Source organism: Pipistrellus kuhlii, unplaced genomic scaffold (genome assembly GCF_014108245.1).
Source record: "Pipistrellus kuhlii isolate mPipKuh1 unplaced genomic scaffold, mPipKuh1.p scaffold_m20_p_3, whole genome shotgun sequence".
In the NCBI taxonomy this organism is placed as follows: Eukaryota; Metazoa; Chordata; class Mammalia; order Chiroptera; family Vespertilionidae; genus Pipistrellus; species Pipistrellus kuhlii.
The window spans coordinates 79,132,464-79,155,444 of record NW_023425529.1 but is presented as its reverse complement, the minus strand read 5'-3'; the positions used below and the strand labels follow the sequence as shown (position 1 = coordinate 79,155,444).

At 50.7% G+C, this 22,981-nt stretch overlaps 1 protein-coding gene across 4 annotated transcripts in view; it reads right to left on the bottom strand.

Annotated features, from left to right (window-relative positions):
• The window catches only part of PLXNC1 (plexin C1), a 163,328-nt gene that overhangs the window by 14,411 nt on the left and 125,936 nt on the right, over nt 1–22,981 (bottom strand). For all 4 annotated transcript variants that reach the window (XM_036455663.2, XM_045588341.1, XM_036455662.2 and 1 more), the window contains 2 exons: nt 11,017–11,194; nt 8,518–8,621 (listed from right to left, as the gene is read on the bottom strand). In XM_036455663.2, coding sequence (XP_036311556.1) covers nt 8,518–8,621; nt 11,017–11,194 — 282 coding nt within the window. The remainder of the gene's footprint in view (nt 1–8,517; nt 8,622–11,016; nt 11,195–22,981) is intronic.

Here is a 22,981-nt window from a genome sequence, read left to right as displayed (position 1 = left end):
GAGGTATCTCCATTTCCCTTCCCAAGCAATAAAGATGCCTTCCTTTCCTGACTTCCATCATTGATTAGTTGTATCTATTCTTGAACTTAAAATAAATGGAATCACTCAGTATATATTTTTGTGTCTAGCTTCTTAGGGTCAATATTAAGGTCTGTGATGTTTACCCAAGTTGTTGCAGCTACCAGCAGTTTGTCCTTTCCTTTTTAAAAATCACTGTGTATATTCCATTGTGTGAATATACTATAAAAACATTTCCATACAATAAAAGGAGCACTGACACATGCTACAACATGAATGAATCTCAAAAACATTATGCTAAGTGCAAGGAGACAGTCACGAAGGCCATGAGGTGTGACACCACTTATACAAAGCATCCAGAATAGGCACATTTCTATAGACAGAAAGTAGATTACCAATTGCCTTAAAGCAGGGATTGGAGAAATGAGGAGTGTCTGTTAACAAGTTCAAGGTGTGTTTTTTTTTTGATAATGAAAATGTTCTAAAATTAGATTGTGGTAATGATTATACAACTCTGTAAATGTACCAAACCCCATTGAACTGTATGCTTTAAAAAGGTGAGCTTTATGGTATATAAGTGATATCTCAGTAGAGCTGTTAAAAAAAATTGCTACAGATTTAAAAGGTACACGTTTGACAAACAAATGGTTTCACTCCATTGACATGCTGTTGCAGTGCCGTGTGCATCCTTTTTTGGAGATAACGAGGAGCTCTCTCTCTCTCTCACACGGGGCCCTTTGGGACTGGGAACCCAGAGCCTGGTGGCATTCTAGTGTCTCCTCCCCCTCCCCCCACCACCCCAGCCTGGGACCTGGATGCCCAGAGGCAGAGGCGGCCTCCATCCCGGGAGAAGCAAACTGCTCAGAGGGGGGGCTGCTTCACCAAACAGAAGAGGCAGACCATGGCAATCCTCACCTTCTCCCGGGGACTGTGCAGGGAGAAGATACCCTGTCCTTTCTGAGCATCATTAGCTAAGTGCTTCCCCCTCTGCCCTAAAGCTCTAAGGCTGTTTTGATTCTAATACTCATTCGGACCTGGCCTTCCCCAGTTTGGAAAAAAGTAGGAACTTAGGACTTCTCTTCTGGCCTGCAAGGTACATGTTGATTCTCAGCACGTACAACCCTGCTTAGCAAGCACACAGGATGAAGGCCGCATCTTCAGGCTGCACCCACAGAGGCAGAAACACAGAGGGAGCCAGCCCCGGAGAGGCCCAGAGCACAGCTGTCCAGCCAGCTGTGTCCCGCCAGCCGCTGATGCTGGGCCTGCGGACACAACTGCTGGTGCTCCCGACAGCCGCGGGGAGGGTTATGGGCAGTGGCTGCTGGGCATCAGGCCTCTGTGAAGTGTCTCGAGTGAGGATTCTGGACTCTTAACTTTGACGCTGCTGTTATTTCCAAACACCCTCTCCTGTCCCCTCGAGCCCTTCATTGTTCTCTGGCTGATTTTTCAATTATCCTCACACTTGATGCAATTAAACTGTGTGCGGGCACCCCCTTAGCAATCCTCCAGCGCGGAGTTCTGAGACAGTTTGAAAATAGTTACAAACTCCCCCGCATTAAGACCTGGATGTGCTCTGTTTCAGAGACAATAAATACCTTTTAATAAAAGGAAGCTGGTGATTCATTCTGGGCACCTGTCAAAGAATGAATCCCAAATGGATCCCGCGGCGTGCTGAGGCTGTACTCTGTTACTGTCAGACGCTTCGATTTGCCAGAAGCGAGCACGCTCACTCCATCATCACGAAGGCCACGATGGCCTGCGATGGGGAGCACTGCCCAAAGCCCAAAGGTCTTCTCAAGCGCCGCATGGCCCACTGCGGGCCCGTGCGCAGCAGCGAGCGCAGGCACAGCGCGCTGTGCAGAGGAGACTGAGCTCTGCAAGTATCTCCCGAGAGCCAGGTGAAAGCACTTTATTAGTGGACGGACAAGTTGTGTGCTTCGAGCAGGGAAGTGTGTGAATGGATTGCCAACATTCATAGCTGCTCGGGGGGAGGCGGGGGGCACTTCCCCGGGGACACTTTAACACCATTGCAAAGGCAGAAAACTAGTTTATTCACAGGTGTTGGAAGGAGGGTCACTTTGTACTTTGCACAAGTCCAGCTGCCACCTAGTCAAGGACAGAAAGGCCTTTTTGAAAAGTGCCACAGAATCCAAAGTGTTAAGCGTCTAATGCTGTTTGTTCCATCTGAGGGGCTCCCAAGGCCTTCTGAAAAGTGACTCATTAATCCTCCCGTGTCCTGTGAGGCAGGGGGCATCCCCTGGGCTCCTACTTCAGGAATGAAAACCAAATTACATCAAAGGAAGATTAATGCCGCCGGGTGGGTCTGAGGCAGGAATATTCCTCCAGCTCAGAGCAGAGCTGGTCCGCACGGCAACTTCCAACTGAATCCCTCCCAGGCCTGCCGTGCGCAGGGTTCTGTGTGAGACACGGCCGCCGCCGCTGCCGGCCGCGAGGGCTGCCCCTGCCAGCTGTGCGGGGAGGCGTGTGCCCGTTTCCACCACCAGCTCTGGGAGGAAGGGACCCACATCAGCAGTTTGAGGTGACCCTTGAACCAAACAGAAAACTAACGTATCCTTCAAACCATTTGCAAGTGATGGTGAGATTTCTTTTGCTAAAGGACTACCTTTATGGCATAAGTTGATAATTCTTGAACTTTATGCAACCTTATGAAACTGACATTTTTATAGGTAAACTAGAGGCCCGGTGCATGAAATTCGTGCACGGGAGAATGGGGAGGTGTGTTCCTCAGCCCAGCCTGCAGGGTCTCCAAACTGAGACATCCCTCTCACAATCCAGGACTGCTGGCTCCCAACTGCTAGCCTGCCTGCCTTCCTGATTGCCCCTAATTGTTTCTGCCTGCCAGCCTGATCACTCCCTAACTACTCCCATGCCAGTCTGACTGATGTCTAACTGCTCCCCTGCCAGCCTGTTTGCCCCCAACTTCCCTCCTCTGCAGGCCTAGTCACCCCTAACTGTCCTCCCCTACAGGGTTGATCACTCACCCTCACAGACCTAGTGCCTCTCAACTGCCCTCCCTTGAAGGCCTGGTGCCTCCCAACTGCCCTCCCTGCTGGCCATCTTGTGGTGGCCATCTTGTGTCCACATGGGGGCAGGATCTTTGACCACATGGGGGTAGCCATGTTGTGTGTTGGAGTAATGGTCAATCTGCATATTACTCTTTTATTAGATAGGATATGGTCCAATATTGACCATTTCATATAGTTTAGCCTAAAAGGAAAGCTGGGATTTCCGCCTAAAAATTTTATGGGAACTTATGAGTAAAATATTCATATTTAATTCTGAATGCTGTCTGAAATGTTATAATTTTTCCTTAAAGAACAAATCTGAAAGCACAGTGATCAGTATAAATCACCATGTGGAAGCCCTTGCGGGTAGCTCTCCTTCCTAAAACAGTGTCAAGCGAAAATAATTCTATTCCACTAGCGCTGTCCCAGCAGCCACGCGTCAATACCACTCGCCCGTTTCCTTCTCAGCTCCTCTCACTGACACTCCAAGGCCGGAGGCAGATGAAAAGGAATCTTTCTCTCTCAGGGCCAGAGGGGTGACCTTGCTCCGTCCTTCGTGGTGGGGTGGGAGGCTGGGCTCATCAGAGCATTCTCACCAGACACATCAAGCCACACACACAGCGCCTGACAGCCTGACAGGCTCCAAAGGGTCCTCAAACATGTGAAAACGCTCTCTCTGTGCCTGGGGTTAGCCCGGGCCAGGCGGCCACCCACTCTGAGGCCTGGAGAGAACCTGAGCTGGGCCCTGAGCTGGGCCCCGGGAGGCAGTGAGGCTCTGGCAGTGCGAGACTGGGACCCTCAGGGCTCCGTGCCCCTGTGGGGCTGGCCTGGTCAGCTCTGGGGCCTGAAGGAGGCCTCCCTTCTGATGAAGGCAACTATGGCGTCTTCAGGGAATGATGGTAAAGTGGGCTTAGAAATAAGGAAGCATTCCGATAAACCCACAGGCATGAGGTTCATCGAAGGTTTGGAGAGAAGTTAGCTTATGATTTCTTATGAGAGAAGTTAGCTTATGAAGGTTTGGAGAGAGGTTAGCTTATGGAGAGAAGTTAAGACAGCAGAAAAGGTAACGACCAGGGCCTCTCCTGAATGGGCCCAGCTCTCCAGCCAGGTGGCCTGCGGCGGGAGCTTGGCTGAAGCCTGGTTCTGAGCAAGAGGACCCCTTTGGCCGGAGAAGAGCAGTCTCAGTGCAAGGCCATTTCCATCCACTTCTAGCCTTGAGGCATCAGTGAGGAGAGCTGTGCGACCTCGGCCAAGTGTCTCAGCCTCTCTGTGCCTCAGCATGGGAATGAGGAGAGTATCTGCCTAGAACAGTGCTCAGTGTACAAGCAGCAGTGCACACATTCCTTACACAAACATCGAAAGTCACTCACGCTGTCAGAAGCCTTAAGAGAGAGTCCAGCCCTTCACTCCAGTGCCAGAGGACACACCTCACCGCCAGGACTCAGCAGGCCTGGGGGGCAGGCCCAGGAGCTTTCCATGCCGTTTGCGTGACAGCTTCGGCATCAGCAGCGAAGCGACCACTTCCCCTGTCCTGAGGAACTCTTCAACAACATGGTGCTTGGACGCCCTTTCTGCCCCTCAAAACCTCGCAGCTCAGAATGAGGGGTGCGATCTGCAGAGAAGGTTTCCTGCCCAACATAGCTCTGCCCTCCGCACTCAAAGCTGCTCCACAGCAGGGTGTGGGTGCCATGACTCGGGACAGCAAAAGGGCCCTGGGGTAGAGTGGTGGGGGTGGGGGAGTGCAGGTGAAGGGAAGAAGGCCGGGACCAAAGAGCTGTCTCCAGCTCCCTCAGGTCCATGTGCTCCCAAACACGGTGTGGTCCCCCCGTGGGAAACACGCGCCCCGCACCCGCCTCATCCGGAACAGAAGCACGCGGGGGGGATGGGGAGGGGCGCGTAACGACAGGGAGAAGGATGCCTCGGGCTTAATGCATTTATAGGCTGTCAGCTTCCCCACACGGTCTGCGCAGGACACAGGGAGACAGGAACAGAATCGCACCCCTCTGTGTTCCTCCGATGGAAACCGAGGGTAATAAAAGCGCCTTCATCAGCTGGTGGTTGTGACCATGGATCGGGCTCATGCACACGAACGGTGGGGGCACAGCTGCCACTGTTACCACCTCGGGAAGCGATTGTGCCGATGCCCAGGGCGGTGATAGGGCCTGGAGGCTGCGGGCTCCTGGCCCAGGAGAGGCTGTTTTGGCTGTGCCCTCAGGTGCCCTGCTCTTCAAACATGCGGACAGCACCTCCCTCAGAGGGGCCCAGCCCCCGCTGTGGGCCCAGGACAGAGCCAGGCGGTGGAGCAGGCTCAGGCCCGGGGGCCTGTGCTCAGACAGGAGGCGGCGCCGGCCTCACTGACGAACTTTAAATCCTAATTCGGGCTGATTGGGGGGAGGTGACTCTGCGTCTCTGGAAACTCTGGGTTAGATACCACTTTCCAATAAAATACAGTTTTTTGCTTTCAAGCACTTACAGTGAGACTCAAACTAGGGCACTTAAGTAAATGAATAAGAGTGATAATTAGCAACTCGTCGCTTTGGAGGGAAACACGAGTGCTCAGGAGAAATTTTCCTTTAAGGAGCGGGCGTCAGCCAGCCCTGTCAGATTACTCCGAGTTCTGGGCCTGCAGGGTGCCACTGAACCAAGGTCAGGTTCGGGGCCCGGGGTGGCGGCGGGGCTGCTCTCTGAGCGGTCTCCGGAACACAGGGCCCGTGAGGCGGCCCACACACAGAGCTCCCGGGCCGATGCCTCCGCTCCTCAGCGCGGTGCCTTTTCCTCCTGGCTCAGGCTTTAAACCAGGAGAATCCTTAAAGCCTGTGTCCTCATCTTGCCATTTATTACCACCGCGTGGTGACGCCGGGGTATGAGGCCGATAAATCATCTGGACGGGAAGTGACTACAGGCCAGATTAATTCCATTATCATCCCTAAGCAGATAGGTGTCTGGCACGGCCGATGTCTCCAGCGAAGACTGATGTCCCTTCTCCCGACAGCCTTCCCCGGGCCTAGCAGACAGCTGTGGTGGATCCTCCTTTTCCGGCCCCATGGCTGGTCCCGTCTTCCCTCCGTCATGGTGAGTGCCACACCCCCTTCCCTGAGGGGCGACCCCCTGCCAGGGGAGACCTAGAAGCCTGGCCAGGTGCCCCTCTCCCCGCACACGCACCGCTGAGGGAGGCAGACACATCAGTCAAAAGCAGGAGAGGGGGCTGTGCTCCTCCCAACCTGCCGAGACGGGCGGGCACTGAGGAGGGAGCAGAGGATGAGAGGGCTGAGGGTCTGCAACCTGAGCTCACCCCGGGGCCCTAACGAGATCCTCCCCAAGCTCTTCCTCGGGGGCAGTGCTTTTCCAGTGTGGCCCGAGGGGACATGTGCTTCCAGAAAGTTCCCTGGGGTTTCTGTAATCTCAAGGTCACGGCCTACACTTGACAAGTGGATTCTGAGGTTGGAGGGCCGGAGCTGCCGGAGGGGAGCACGGGAGCCAGTGGCTAAACTAGGGGTGTCAAACTCAATCAGAGAAGGGGCCAAAATCTAAAATCCAGCCTAAATCGCGGGCCGAATGGTTTACTGAACAGTCATAAACTGTCATTGTGATGGAACACAGCGGAGTGCAGTGATGACAGCGCGGTGCGGGCCACATTGCAAGGCCTGGCGGGATGGATTTGGCCCGCGGGCCTTGTGTTTGACATGTGTGGGCTAACCCACAGCTCTCTCTGGGTGCCCTCCGGGGCAGCACCAGCGCGGCCGCCTCGGCCGTTACCCCAAACAGACCCACAGCAAGGCCCCCGGACAGGGCGGTCTTGCTCCTGGCTGCCGTCCAGAAGCCCAGCTTGAGGAACTCTCGGCTCCTCCTGCTGTCGGAATGGCAGGGTGGACGTGTCCATCTGGGACTGTCAGCCGCAGGGGGAAGGAGGCACGACCAGCCCTCCAGGTGCTCCTCTGGCTTCTTCATCCCTGAAAGAGCCCCACATCCATGCCTCTGCCCTGCCACCCCCGAGGGCCATCCCGACCATCCGTCCCCGTGTCTCTCTCCCACCCTCATGGCGGGTATCCACCTCCCGCCGTCTCTGAACCCACCCACTGCGTCCATCTCCAGAAGCACTGTCATTTCCAGTCAGCATCTTCCCGCACCTGGAATCCTCCCTATTTCCAGGTTTACATCTCTAACATCCACGCGCCACACACAGCCAGTCATTTTCTGAAACACAACTCGCCCTGCTTAGGCTTCTCCAGTGCCTCCTCACTACTCTCGGGGTAAGATTCAGACCCTGAAGAAGCTGGCTGGGCCCATGTGACATGCACCTCCCTTCTCACCTCTGCCACCCCTCCACCCCTCCCACAGAGGCCGCTGTGTGAACTGGTTTAGCCACAGACCCAAGAGCCCAAATGCCGGAGTCAAAGTCTCGACTCTGCCACTGTAACCACTGGTGAGTCTTGGAGCCTCACTGTACCCATCTATAAAGTGGGTTAATAACAATACCAACTCATGGAACTGCTGTAAGACAGGAGGAGCCGAAATGAGGAGAAACGCTAAGGTGAGCACGTGGCACAGAGGAAGGGCTCCAGAAAGGCTGGCTGTTATTACCTCCAGTGCCGCCCCTCCAGTCTAAAGTCTGGTGGGAGAACACGCATGTGCTCCCATCCCCGCCAGGTGCACTAGCACCCCACCCCCGGCTGGTTAGGCTCAGGTCTCAGCTCGGTCGGAGCTTCCTTCCCAGCTCCAAGCCTCAGCACCTCCTCCAACGTAAGGTGTTGCCTCATTACCTGTGTCCTCTCCCCTCTCCACCCCTCCCCAGGGCTGCAGGATCTGTGAGGCCAGGGACCTGGGCTCTGTTCCTCATGGAAGCATCCCGGGCTTTTAGCACACAGTAGGTATTCAACAAAGATTTGGATTATGTTGCTGAATGACTTCCAATATCCCAGTGTGCTCAGGAACCTTCCCCGCCTCCTCTCTCTTGTTCTGTGTTGGCATCTCTAGCACTCAGGTCTCTGAGCGGGCACGTGTGCCCCTCACCCACATGGACACCCCCTGAGCAGGTGGTTCAGGGGCCAAAGGAGGTATCGCTCACTGTCACACACAGGACATGCAGAGCTTCTCCAGAAAAAAGGACTCTACACCAGAGGCCCCGTGGTCTGCCACGCACACCGGAGAGCAGGAGGCTTTGTCAAGCTACATGCCTCCTCTAGGGCTCTGCTGAGGGACCAGCTTTGAGAGGCCAGAGACTCGAAAAGGTGGAGTTTCTCACCTAAACGGCAGGATGGAGAGCGATCGGCCCACTGGAGTCAGAGCGTTGGAGCGGGGAACCCAGAGGAAGCAGCGGCCACGAGAGCAACTGAGGAAACCTGCCCCAAACTATTCCAAAGAGTGGCCGGGCATCCCGTAATTTTTTAAAAGAATTTACAAGGTCCCAGGGATGAGCTCATGCAGTCGGGCTTGGCGATGAGGAAGGGGACGAGGGGCTGAGCCCAGTCCTTACCTCGTAGTGGCCGATGGTGTTGAGCTTGGTGATTCCGTCTTCCAGGATCACGGAGGAGCTGTCGATGTCCAGCAGTTCTTTCTGCCGTGTGCCCACCTGCAGCTCTGGAGAAAAGCCAGAGAGAGAGGTTTGTGTGCTTTTAAAACGACTGAGGAATTTTAAGCGCTGCCCTGCCCCTTTTGCAAATATCATTTATAAACAGATTCAATTTAATAAAGTGGGAAATATTTCTTTGAAGGCTTAGAGATGTACCAGCCAGCCCAGTAGCCTGAGTTTTGTGGTTTTAGTTTTATGTTTAGACTTAACTTGTAGGACCACTCTCCCTGAATCTGTTCCTCTGGGGTTCGGCCTGGGAGTGAGGCCGAATGAAGAGAGTGACACCTGACTGAGAGGGACTAGCTCCTCAGAAAACTCCCAAAGCCATTCTGCAGGCTCACCCACACATCTGTGCTCACAGCAGGCACAGTCTCCTGTAGGCCCTGGGTGGGGGTGCTGCTGGGCTAATGCCCCAAAACTCAGGGCTCAAACACCATCAGGGAGCTGCCAAATTGTGCCATGGGATCAGAATGTGGCCCACAAATGTGTGTTTTCTCTTTTTGTGAACATGCTTTATGTTTTACTTATTATTTTAATGTCAATTCAGCACCAACATTAATGTCTGGGATGTTGCACATAAAAATTTGGAATCTGGCCCTAGCCAGTTTGGCTCAGTGGATAGTCGGTCTGCAGACTAAAGGGTCCCAGGTTCGATTTCGGTCAAGGGCATGTACCTTGGTTGAGGGCACATCCCCAGTAGGGGGTGTGCAGGAGGCAGCTGATCCATGTTTCTCTCTCATCGATGTTTCTAACTCTCTATCCCTCTCCCTTCCTCTCTGTAAAAATCAATAGCATATATTTAAAAAAAAAAATTTGGACTCTGCTTTCTCTCTTAAAAAACGGGACCATCTGGCAACACAAACCCTGTAGGCCCACCATCGGTGGCAGCTAAGTGGCACTGTCCCCTAGACGGCCTGTCTTTCCCCCTTAGGCCAGGCCCCACCATTTCCTGTTGTCCCAAGCAGGCAGGCAGGTCCACCGTATACTTCCTGCCCTTGAGCATCTGAGTTTGTGAGCCGAACCCCAGAGGAACAGCTTCAGGGAGAGTGGTTGTACAAGTTAAGTCACTGAATGGGGCCTGAGCCTCACTGCTTCCAATATGCTCTCAGGGCTGGCCCCTCAGGCTCTGCTCAGTGTTCGGGGCCAGCCCCGGAGCAGGGAGACCAGCGGCCTCACAGAGCCCGCTGCTGCCGTGGAGTCCCATTCCCACCAGACGAAAGCTTGTCCTGCTCCCTGCCTCCCCCATCAGGAGCCAGGAGCACCGGGTGGGCGCGGAGCCGGGACCATGGGAGGCCCACCACCACCTGGCTCCTGTGTCATCTCTGCAGTCGGGGCCACTCATGGGAGAGGATGTAGGCTCAGGGTGAGGATGCTGATGTCCTGGTCCCATTTCCTGGCTGAGCTGCCCTTTGATCCTGCCCTTAACCAATGGGCTTAATAGGTCTTCAAGTGCCCAACAGTCCACCCAACGACAGCCAAAAGGAGGGAGGCAGAGAGGTGCCTCTGGACCCTGCTTCCTTCACAGCCGGGTCACGTGGTGGCTACACGTTTACCTGTTTCATTCAAATCTGCAGACCCTGCCCCGGGCTCTCTCAATGGTCTGTCTGTTAGCAGGTCTGACTGGGAGGGCGGGGGTGAGGATGGCTTTAATTGCTTGCTTAGTCGCGGCTACAACTGCGCACGGAGGGGAGAGGAACCTTACTAGGCTGTCTGTCACCGCAGTGATTTCACTCTCCTCTCCTGTCCCATTATCTGCGATAAAATCCCATGGCAGCCTCCCACCAGGGCTGCGTGCAGCTCCGCGTTACAATGTTGATGAACATTGGAGTGAAGCGGAGCCCTGCTAGCCCCCTCACGCATATGTTCTTCTTTGCAGTGTACCAATAGAGCCCAGAGAGGAACTCACAGCAGATGCTGCTGGCACTGGGGAGGGCGGGGGAGGCACTCAGAGCAGGACCAGATTAGCAGAGAGGAAGATGACCTTTCTACGCGCTGGAGCCAGCACCCCGAGGCTGAGCCCCCCGCTAATGACACACTCGGTATCAAACAAACAAATCAAATGCCAACAGGAAACACGGTGCAGACACAGGGAGGGCACGGGGTTCACACCTTGTTGTACTTCCTGACGCAAGGTGAACCCATTCGGTCTCAGGGTAGCAATCTCGTGAATCTGACATACAAACCTAATATTTAAAACACCAGCGTCTCTGAGGGATTGCTGTTCCAGGAAGAATCAGGATGCAGTCGGAGAGCATCCCAGTTTTGGGGTCCTGGAAGTGCCCTCCGGAGACAACAGGCCAGATAAGTGTCGGTGGATGGAAGCTTTCAGCTGGGGGCAGGGAGCGAGGTGGGGCGCAGGGTGCTCACCGGGGGCCTGGGACAAACAGTCCCGCATCGTCTTACCAAGACAAATCTCATTCAGCTGAAGTCCATACGGAGAGCCGTTTTTGCTGAGGAATGCTTGGAAAATCTTTTCTTTGGCTTGGCCGATAGTATCACAGTCAAGAACATTGACTGAAATATTCCGACAGACATCTGCACTGTCGTTTTCCGGGATCTTTTCAAAGACGACGTTTAACGCCTGCGAGAGTATAAACAGGGTTTCAAGTCCGTTAGATAGCTGCCATCTGAAAGGCACTCCTAAAAGACACAAGCTTGGCGAGTCCTACCAATACAGCCGATGGCACATTAGCAGCCACCACACTGCATTATATTTTAACCATTTCCCCATAATCCATTCTTTTCAGGGATAATGAAAAGGAAAATGAAGTTAAAACTCTCATTTAGAGCATGTATTGAATACATATATCTGAGAGTAAACTATATATACCCATAAATATTCTAAAAATGGTGATTTCTAATTTCATCCTCAAAAATAAATTTAAAAACTTGTTTCCATAGTAGATGAGGGCTGACTGGTGATTATCTTCTTATTAACAGACCCACAGAGTCCCAGGAGTGAAGGTGCAGATGGCAGGAAAGGTTGCACAGTCCCTGTATTGCCCAGGGGGAAGAGGTCACTTTATAATGTGCAGCATTAATTATGGTAGCACTCATCGCCCCCTCCAGACTGTTTCCCGAGCCCTCATTAAAACACTGAGATGCCCACCCTGTGCTATAGCCGGGCATTAATTACTTTACATTTCAGGGCAATTCCTTAACATGTTGTCAGTTAGCATTCTCCCAGTGCAGGAGGAATCAGACGAACTGCTTGGCTCAGTGGTTGAGCGTCCACCTATGAACCGGGAGGTCACGGTTCAATTCCCAGTCAGGGCACATGCCTGGGCTGGGGCTTGATCCCCAGGGTGGGGCATGCAGGAGGCAGTTAATCAATGATTTTCTCTCATCACTGATGTTTCTATATCTCCCTCTCCCTTCCTCTGAGATCAATACAAATATATTAAAAGAAAAAAGACTCAGACGCATGGGGGAAGGAAGGCCTTTGTGAATGTGTGCAAACATCAAGCCAGGAATGTTTTCAATCTAATCGAAGAGCAATTTCAGGTTTACTTTGTTTAAGAACAATTGGACATATAAAAAACAACAAAGTTTATTTACTGCGGATCCTTGGGGAAACTGAGTCATGGATGTGCTAAGGGTATTGTATAATCGGCATAGCATACAGCTTAGAGCCAAAGGCACCTTGGTAATCCAGGGGTCAAAAGACCTGGATAGGGTGTGAAATGCACACCTATTTAGCATTTCTGAGCCTGGCTGTGATGAGGGAATATAAAATGGTTAACTGTTGAAAATGTTTTAAAAAAATGAAAACACAAATGAGAATGGGGATCCTTAGACTTAACAACTTTCAAGTGTGTATAATAACAGTACCTGCCTTCTAGGTACTGTTGTTATGAAGATTAAATGCGATAATGCATGTCAAGGGCCTGACATAGGGCCATGCTGCTGGAGGGTAATAATAACAGGGATAAGTCATTTCATGTAACTTATTGCAATTATTACTATTGGCATTGGAAACAGAGAGTGGCTGCGCACACAGGACTCTGACTGCGAGCTCAGGGTCTGTTGGAGGAAGGAGGATGCTGCCAGCAAGCAAACACCTTGCTCTGGGGCCAGCCGCCTGGGGCCAGCCCCGCCCTAACCAGCTGGTAACCTCTCTGCAGCTGTTTCGTCACCAGCAACGTGAGGACAACAATGGTCCGCGCCTCCCAGGGTTCCTGTGACGATGGACTGAATGAACCATGAGCACCATGAGCAATACCTGGCTCAGGGGTGCTTGGGATGATACGGCTTGTGGACCAATGACATGGACAAGGGGCTTCTGAACTCTGAGGCGGTTCTCAGGAGTGTGTCTTCTCATCACTGCCTATAAGTCTCACCCCTACAATCCTGTTCCCTATTATGCAACGGTACACTTCGGCCCAGTCCTAACCACGTGAGTCGGGACTGAGTCAGCGGCTCTGCGCTCTGAGGTTTGGCGGTGAGCTCAGCCGGCCTGTGTGAGTTCCTCCTGGACCAGGGTTGCTCTCTTGCCTGTTCTCAGAACACATCCATGTTTGGGCCTGTCACCCCTGGGAGCGTATGGAGAACACCTCTCTGTTCACAAAGCCCAAAGTGCTGGGCCGGAGAGCAGGCAGGCAGCGCCTAGCGGAAGGACAGCTGGCAATCGGGCGGGCTTTCTGTAAGGAACTGACATGGCGAAGCCTCAGACCGGAGTCTGCAGCCTTGCCTCCTTGTTTAGCAACATTACTGAGGCCTCTGGGCCAGACAACCTGCAAAGTGCATCTCAAGATGTTCTTTTTTAAAATCGTAAAATCCTGGGGGAGATGTTATTGTATAATCCTCACCCCCATCCTCATTTTAGAGTGAGGAAACGAAGGCACGGAGGGGCCAAGTGCCTTGTGCCAGGGACACAGCTCATAAGTGGCAGAGCCAGGAGTTGGTGCCATGAACCACTGAGTGGCAGGTCCCCAGGCCTCCCCTCCTCCTCCCTCACTCTGCTGCTCCCACCTGTAGCCCCCAGGGACCCCGTGCTGGCTGAGGCTGTGAGTGAGGTCCTACACTAGATCCCAGCACTAACGGGGGTTCGGAGGGGGCGGCAGGGTAAATGCGAGGCTTGCCCTCTAAGGTCTGTGCCGACTTGTCCATGTCTCCCAGTGTCCGCCTCCCGTGGGCTCCGCACAGGGAAGGTGGGGGTGGTGAAGCTATTTCACAGGCCTCCAGAGATAAAGGAGAATGGAACACCTGTGATCAGAGCTCCAGCAAGCCCAGCCCTTGAACAGTTTTATGGGTATTTGTGAAATAACGCTGCGTGACTACCTAAAGGGCACTACTGTCTTTAACAAAAACACCGCTTTGTAGGCAATAAATGTTCTTAAAAACATAACCAAAAGGAAAAGAAATCTTAACTGGATGTAAAATAACGAGACCCTGCGCTATCTCCACAGCTGGATGGGGAAATAGGGAAGATGACAGTGTATAGAGTCCACAGGGAATTCTGAGAGTAAATGCAGACACAAATGGATTTGTGCTCATTTCTCACGCTGTTAACACTTATTGTTCAACAGCAGTTTCCTGAAGCGTGTGTGTAGTCAGGCTCAGAGTGGGCCCCGCCACTGCACCCCACCCGGCCCTGAGAGCCAGCTCTCCAGCTCCCCTTCCAGACCCAGAACCAGAGTCTTTCCTGTACCCTCCCCGCTGCTAGGGGGTGAGTGTGGGAGGGACTTAAGGCAGTGCTTGTTCTCAGAGGATAGTTCACATTTTATTTGAGAAGTAAAGCATCACCTGTGAATCAACATTCAGCCACCAGGTGCAGCTCGAGCACCCTCAGTCAGAGTCACCAAGAATCTGGGCAAAGTCAGGGGCTGAGGCCCCCCCAGAGGCAGCCTGCCCCCGGCCCATTCCTTCCAGCCTTACAATTCTCCTTGTTCCTTTCTCCAAGGAGTGACGGGATTCCTAAGTGAGAACAAGCAGCCAGATCGGTGCTGTTCAGTGGTTGAGCGTTGACCTATGAACCAGGAGGTCCTGGTTTGATTCCTGGTCGGGGCGCATGCCAGGGTTGCAGGCTCAATCTCTAGTGGGAGACGGGCAGGAGGCAGCCAATCAATGATTCTCATCACTGATGCTTCTATCTCTTTCTTTCTCCCTTCTTCTGAAAGCAATGAATAAATAATAACAATTAATAATTGCAAATTAAGGAGTGCTTCCGGTGTGCCAAGCCCCATTGTAAATGAGGTGTATTCATATATGTAAATCAATCTTAGAAACCCCCCTATGGCACACAGCCTGTCACGATTCCCTTTTTACAGATGAGAAACTGAGGCACAGAGAGGTTAAGTAAACTGCACAAGGTCACCCACCAAGAACATGGTGAAGCAGGCCTCTGTCTCTGTGATCTTAAACACTTGGTGATCCTGTCTATCAAAGTATGAAAATCTTTTGTAAACTGAGCATGGTCCAAATCTATGGGGTGGTGATTCATTTTTAATACCCACAGAAGGCTAAAGTGTTCTAAAATGTAGACCTGTCTCCTTACCAGGAATCTAGCCTTGGGGTAAGAGAAACTTCTCCAGCTCTCCCTATTTCCTTGGCATGCAAGTGTCAGCAAAGCCTGGGCAAAGACGTGGTTGGTTGTCCAACCAGCAGCCATCACTCCTCTGCTCAGGAAAGCCAGGTAAAGGCAGCACTGAGCCCAGACTAGGTTAAACTGGTGGCAACTGCCTTCTCTTTCACCGGAAGATCAGTCATGTGACCTATTCTGGTCAATGAGACATAATAAAAGGGGAGACCAGTGCCTAGAGCTGTGGTCGCTATTTTGTGATTAGGAAGCAAGGCCTACAGGAGCATAAAAACGGTGACTCAGAGCCTGACATTGCTGAGTGGATAGACCTGCTTGGGGCTACTGACCTCCAGATTTTCTGCATTAGGATAAAATTCCATGCTCTTACTAGTTCAGGCACCGTTAGTCAAATTTTCTCTTACTCACAGCTAAGACACCCAAACTGGCAGAGCTGGCCTTGTTGATGCTGTGTCAGTAAACCCATTTACTGACAATCATCTACTTTGCATCTTCTATATGCAGGGCACTGCAAATGATGCAAAGAAGAACTTGGCACTATCCTGCCTGAATAGTATTTGAAAACTGCTAGAACTACGATGGGATACACACAACAAATTCCAATATCAGGTAGGAAACAGTAGGTATAGTTGAAATTTTAGAGATTCAGAGAAATATTAACTCTAGCTTAAAGGAGAGATTTCAAAGGGAGAGAAATCAGGGAAGGCTGCATGGAGGAAGAGACATTTGAATTGCTTCTGGAAAGAAGCTGCATGTACAGCAGAACATCAGGAAGTCTCTGAGAATCTTGACTTCAATTCTAATTAAACTGGTGAGCAGCAATCTTCAATTTTTTATGCAGCTACTAAGTCAGGAAATCTAGCTAAAGAATCTCAATTCCTTTGGGTAGAAGAGAGGGTGGAGGACTTGAAGAACCCCGTTTGTATTTCCAAAACCACCACCTGCTATCTGAGAGAGAAGCCTTGTACTATTTACTAGTATAGAAATAAAAGGTGAAGAAGAGAACACTTCCTTCTAATAAGGTTTTAGGTTTCTAAAAATAATAGCTGGCACTATTGGGCACTCACTATATACTGGGAATTGTCTTAAATGTTTTGCTAATTCATTTAATCCTCACAACAGCTCAATGAAGTGGGCACTATTTTCACCCTGATGGTTGAAGATACTGGGGCACAGAGAAGTTTAGAAATGTGTCCAAGATTGCACAGCTGGTGATGTCATAACCAGAATATGCCCATACTCTTAACTTGGAAGCCAGTAGGCCCATAAGGCAATTAACGTCTAAGCACAGTCCCAATCTGCCGGCCATTAGAGCAGACAGGGTGGACACGGACCGCTTGGTAGGGGCGGCTCTGCCTCTTCACCTTGGCTTGGCATGACCCTGCTCAACCTGAAGCACTCACAGGCGTTTTGATGGAGCTCATGTTTGCCCAGAATAAAGATGAGCTTCCCCAATGATGTGGTGAAGTCTGGCCAATGAGAGTAAGGGGGTGTGCTCTGTGGCAGTCTCTGGGAAACTGACTTCAAAGACAGCTGTGACCACCTGTCCCCCTTTCTATAGTCCAGATTACGTCCTGCTGGCTGGAATGTGGAAGGAAGCTGAGGGATGAGTGAACCCCTTACACCAGGCGTCCTCAAACTTTTTAAAGTGGGGGCCAGATCACGGTCCCTCAGAGAGCTGGAGGGCCGGACTTTATGAACTACTAATTCCTACTGTAACACCTCGGCTGCGCTCACTGCCCAAAAAACCTGGCGGGCCGGATCAGACTCCTCTGCGGGCCGCATGTGGCCCACGGGCCGTAGTTTGAAGACGCCTGCCTTAGACCATGAGGTGACCTGAGGACATGAGAGAGAAGGAGCCCGGGTCTGTGAGGATGTCCCAGAGTAGAGGCGCCCACCAGTGTTGGGATGCCCGCCCCAGAGCTTCAAGTGGGAGAGAAATGAACTTCTCTATTGCTGAAGCCACAGGTTTCTTGGGTCTCCATTTCTTGCAGAATCACATGCCAATGGATTCAGGAACATGCCTCTTGCAAAGAAGGGTTATTACAAAGGCAAGGCTATTTGGAAGATGCTTGGCCCAGAATCCAGAGAAAGACCAGACTGTAAGGCCCTTTGTATCATGTCATAAACCAGCCCCTTTAGGTGGTAGTTGCTCAAGTTTATATTGTGGTCTCCTGTTCACATCTGCTCAGTGGGGTGTGTCTGTCCTGGGTTGTAAATGCCCAGATATAGGAGTTACAGGTAACATTTTGAATAGTAACATACACTTTTAATTACAATGGATTCAGCTAACCAACTTTCTGCACCTCCCATCCTATATAATAAAAGGCTAATATGCAAATTGACCAAATGGCAGAGGACCGGTCGCTATGAGGTGCATTTACCACCAGGGGGCAGACACTCAACACAGGAGCTACCCCCTGATGGTTAGTGTGCTCCCACAGAGGGGAGCACCTCTCAGCCAGAAGCTATACACATGACTGGTGAGCACCATTTCCTGCCTCCATGGCAGCACTAAAGATGTCCGACTGCCAGCTTAGGCCCACTCCCCCGGGCTACGGGAGGGTGCAAGCTAGGCTGAGGAACCCCCTGAGTGCACAAATCTTGTGCACCAGGCCTCTGGTCATCAATAAATAACTAACCAGAAAGAATTGTAAAGGTATACTTTCTGCTTAGCATACTTCAGATAAAAGCTCAGATAAGAAATACTAAAGGCCTGGTGCATGAAAATTTGTGTAGTGCAGTGGGGGGCAGTCCCCTCAGCCCAGCCTGTGTCCTGTTACAGTCCGGGTGTCTGCATGGGATGTCGTACTGACGGCTCAGGCCCGCTCTGCCTAAGCTGCTGCCTGGCCTCCCTCTGTGGGAGGCAACCAGAAAGGCACATCAGGGGATGGCACTGCCCCCATCACTCCACTGCTGCCCCCTGGCCTTCCTCTGTGGGAGGCCACTGGATGGGCCGATCAGAGGACAGTACTGGCCCTCCCATCACCCCTCCACTGTTGCTGTTTGCCCTTCTCCCCTACCCCATTACTGTTCCCTCCCTCTGCTTGCTGGCATGTGCCTTGGCTGGCCTGATGCCGCCTGCTCACTGTCCCTGACTCCCCCCCTCCCCCCAACTAGTTGTTCTATCGTTTAGTCAATTTGCATTTATTATGCTTTTATTATATAGGATAAGCACTTACACTATGCTGGGCAGCACGACTAGACGTCTTACACACATTGTTTTCTGATATAGCAAATGTACAAGGTTAGGTTTTATGACTACCAGTTTACAGATGAGGAAATTGGTTCAGAGAAGTGGAGTGACTTGCCCAAGGTCACACTGCCAGTGGGTCAGTGGCTGAGCCCAGATTCACACCCAAGAAGGTCAGACTCCAAAACGCACCTCTTCTGCACTAACCACACAGCACCTGGTCCTACAACCCCCTTCGGGCTCACCAGCAGCTTTACCCAGCAGCCCTTCACACAACAAGGGGGTTTCCGATACCGAGGTAGAAAGAGAAGGCTGTAGGAGACCGGAGGAAGAATTGAAAGCAGGGGAAGAGGCATTTTCACACATTTCCCCCCCACTTTGGGGGGGGGGGGGGGGGAGTGATCCAGCTACTTCATCTACTCCTCAACCATATTTCTGGCTAAGAAGGGCAGGGATGTTGCTTCATCCTTCCCGAAATACCTTACAATGCCTAGGAAGTAATTTTAAAACAATTTGTTACAAACCAGCAACTTTATCATAAAAGGTCTTAAGCCAATAATTACTTTAATTAAACGAAACCTATAAAATATATTTCTAGTGTCATTTCAGAGCCAACTAAAGGTCACAAGGAATGTCTGGTTTTTATACCAGACAGAGAGAGAGAGGAAGAGAGAGAGAGGCAGTGAACCACTTTCAGAAGTGCAGCAGAAGCAGCATGAGCAGAGTTAAAAGGGCGAGTCCCAGAGCAGCTTCTGACCTGAGGTTTTTCTCCAGCTGGAGCAGCAGCCCTGGGACAACCCGCCAGTCACCCTGCCATGCTGCTCTTGCTTGCGGACCTCTCCTCCCTCCCATCCCTCGCTCCCTCTCCTGTCCCACCAAAGATGGAAAACCCCAGGCTTCCTGGATCAAATCACTTGGCCTAACAGAATGAGGGAGAAAGGCCTTTTCCATTTTGAAGAAAAAAAATTTAAGTCAGTGGTGAGACTTCATCAAATTTCCGTTTCTCCCACAAAGTTTTCTGTACTTGCTAGCATTTGCTCACACTGGTTCATGCTGGAATCAAGGGAGAATCTGTCTGGTTTAGCCTCAAATGATTGACTTCAGTATTTTAGGTTAAATATGAGTTCTTCAGTTTTTGACAAAGTTTGAGTTTCAGACTAATGGAGAGTGGCAGGGCAGTTCTGTGCTGTGTTCCCAGGAGAGGAAAGAGGCCGAGGCGCTTGGGTGGGAGGGCAGATTCTAGTTCTTTTTCTCTATTACATCAAGCTCTAGATTAGGCTGGCAAGCTTTCTGTAAAAGGCCAGATAGTAAATATTTAAGATTTTGCAGCCTGTATGGTCTCTGTTACATCTATTCAAGCCTGAATTTGTACAGGAACACCCATAGACAATAGTAAATGAATGGACCAGGGCTGTGTACCAATAAAACTTTATTTGTAACCGTAGGTAGCAGGTCCATGTTTGGCACATAGGCTATTGTTTGCTGACCTCTGCTCTAGGTAATAGTAACTTCAAATGGAATGCTGATGATGACAACACTGGAAAAGACAAATCGAAAATATGCCTCTTGTCTCCACCATGATTTGCTATGAAAGTTACCATTCTGTGAGGGGCACAAGTATAAATAAGGACCCTTAACAATAAAATGATAGAGTCCAACTTGAGCCATAAAGAATAAAATTAAATTCTTTGTATTTAGGTAACTGAACATTTTCTAGTTTCATGATTACGGGCATGAGAAGAGTATGAAGAGGGAAGTCATTTAAGGCAGTCATTTAACGTTAACTTTTCATTTTCCACTGCCTGCCATCAACCAGGGAATGACTTATCTAAAATGATTACAAAAAAAAAAAAAAAATGGTTTCACTTCCTTGATCAGGAAGCTCAGAACGGTAAGTATGAGGTTGGTAATGGTTTCAGTATTATCGCAAGTCATAATGAAAACGATGTGCACTACGGTGGAGAGAAAAAGGGAAAAAAAAAAAAGCTTAAGAACTGTTAATTAACTTCACTGTTTCCCCACAAATGCTGGGAGTATTAAAAACAAGGCTGCTGGAGTGCAAACATCAGGACTTAATGAACAATGGGATGCCACTGAAGTAAGAGGGAATGGCTTAATCGGGACAGTGGATTGTTTAATTACAGGGAGAATGAATCTTCTGGAAGGACAAACTAAATGGAACACCCGGAGCTGGGGAGGGTGGGGACCACCGCTGTGGTAAAGGAAGGATGGATATGAGGGGTTCTCACTAGATAGCTAGAGCCCGCTCTATGTGAAGTAATTTTATTAAACTTGATTATCCCCAACATGGAAACTATGAGGGGTGAAAGGCAGACTGCTGTGGGTGCTATTAACCTTTAATAAATCATAGCAGAGGCATTAAGATTTATGCAGGCATGTGTCTGTGCTTTTTCAAGAACTTCTAATAATCCTATAGACCCACTCGCAGGGACGTGAAGGCGCCCCTGCCAGGCTGGAAAGACGCTACTGCTCCTCTGCGGCCCCTGGCAGGCTCACTGCCTGGGCCTCAGTTCAAAAGGCAAATTCTCGCCTAACTTTGATTACAAGTCAACCTCCGCTTGCTAATTCAGCACACTTGCCACGAGTTATTGGCTTTCCTCATCTCTTCCTCATTTCTCCCCTGTGGCACACTTTCCTGGAACCGAACCCCTCAAGTCTCTGCTTGCTGCCCCCAAGTTCCAGGCCATCTGCTAGGCGAGCATCCATGTGACAGAGCTCAGGGCCCACGCTCCTCCAGAAACAGCTGAAACGCCTAACACTTCTCGAAGGAGGGAAAGCCACGGAGCAGCAGGGTTTGTTCCTCTTCCAGCTGTCGAGTCTGAGTCCCTGGGGAGCAGGGGAAGACTCCAGCTGCGAAGCTCCGGGGATGCCAGCCTGCGGGGGGCCGGGCTGCCGCACTGACCGCCAGCCCTGGCAGAGAAGGGTGGCACCAGAGTTAGTGTGCCCATGAGCCTTCTCTTAGATTTGAGAAAAGACAGGCGTTTTCCTCCCAGGATGCAGGGAGCAAAGAATTACTTCCTGGAGCCCATTTGTTAGTATAGGATTTCTTGTAGAAGAAATTGGCAGGGTGTCTCTGTGTTCTAGAAAATACCCCACACCTCTGGTGGAACACATCCTAATTTTAGAGGTGAGAAACCTCATGTTTAGGCTGTTATGTGAGGCGCTGTGTTTCTGAGCATTGAGCCAAGTCTTTTCCCCGTGTCTGAGCCACGGCACCAGCCGGTGCTGCACGTGGTCAGGGGCTGCTCCGCCTCCCTCTGACTTTTCTTCTTGGAGGGAATTTACACACACACTCACCTCAGTGTGCTCAGCACACCCTGACTTTCAATTTCTTAAACCACCTTAGGCAAACTGAGAAAATCAAGACTTCAAAACCACTGGGTGTACCTGCCAGGGAGGTGGGTTACAGTGAGAGCGAAGGGAGGAGGGAGCAGTGAGATATGATGGTTCAAGCTAGGGAACTTGACTGAAAGGAAATGAAAAACTTTAAATTTTTTACACTGACCTTCTGCTAACATTTTGTCACAAGCACAGGCCAGATCATGTGATTTCTCAGGAGCTTCTTATACAATCCTCCCCCATGAAAGAGAGGCTGGGCAGAGCCAATAAAAGGCCCTCGTGTTCATGGTCAAAGGCAAGGCTCCTAGAAAGAAGTGGCCTACCCCTTTCCAGCTTCAATTCTGGACATCTGATGACAAATCCCTATTTGAAAAGGAAGATTTGCGTGGCTATCTTAAAACAATAATTTTCCATTAGTCTTTTTCCCAGGGGCAATAAAGGGCAAAAGAACCCAAGAATCGACATGTGTTTCTTCAACATCAGGATACACTTCGATGATGAGTTGAATGTTAACAAATCAGAAACACATGGCTTTAATCGACTGTGAAGTAAATAATGTTTCAGAATGAAAAGAAAAAGTTTTCAGATGGAAAGCATTAAGAGGGACTCAAATCTCAAAAGATGCTTCAGGCATCTGAGCCCCCATCTACTCCCAAACCCATTTTCTTTCCTCGCCTTCCTGTTGGAGTTCAGGTTTTCATGAAAGTAAATTACTGCTGGATTCCCTGACCTATATTCTCTTGTAAGCATGTGTCTCTGGGAAACTGTGGAGCTTGTAAAAGTTTCAAAGTAAAAGCACAAACACCTTTAGGTTTAGGACCAAGGCCCTGGGTGTGAAGACAAACTCAGGATCGGTGGAAGCGGAGACAACAGGCCCAGATCAAAGCTCATCTTTTGATCTCCAAGATGCCAGTCCCCACTGGCATCTCCATCCCCAGACTCTGATATAATCAGTCACAAGGAAAGATGTAGGCATTGGTCTACCTAGATCTGCTTTTCTGACAAGCACCCAAAGAGATATGAATCAAACTTAATAAAGCTTTAAATAGCACTCACATGCTGGGCAATGTTCTAAGGGTTTTACAGAATACAGGCTCTTGTAATCCTCACAACAACCCATGAGACAGGCAGGCACCATGATCATGACCTCCATTTTACAGATAAGGAGACTGAGGCATAGAGAGGTTATGAAACTTGCCCAATGTCACATAGCTACTAGCAGCAGAGGCAGGATCCAAATGTGCCTGGCTCTGAAAGTCAGGGCTCTGAACTACTAT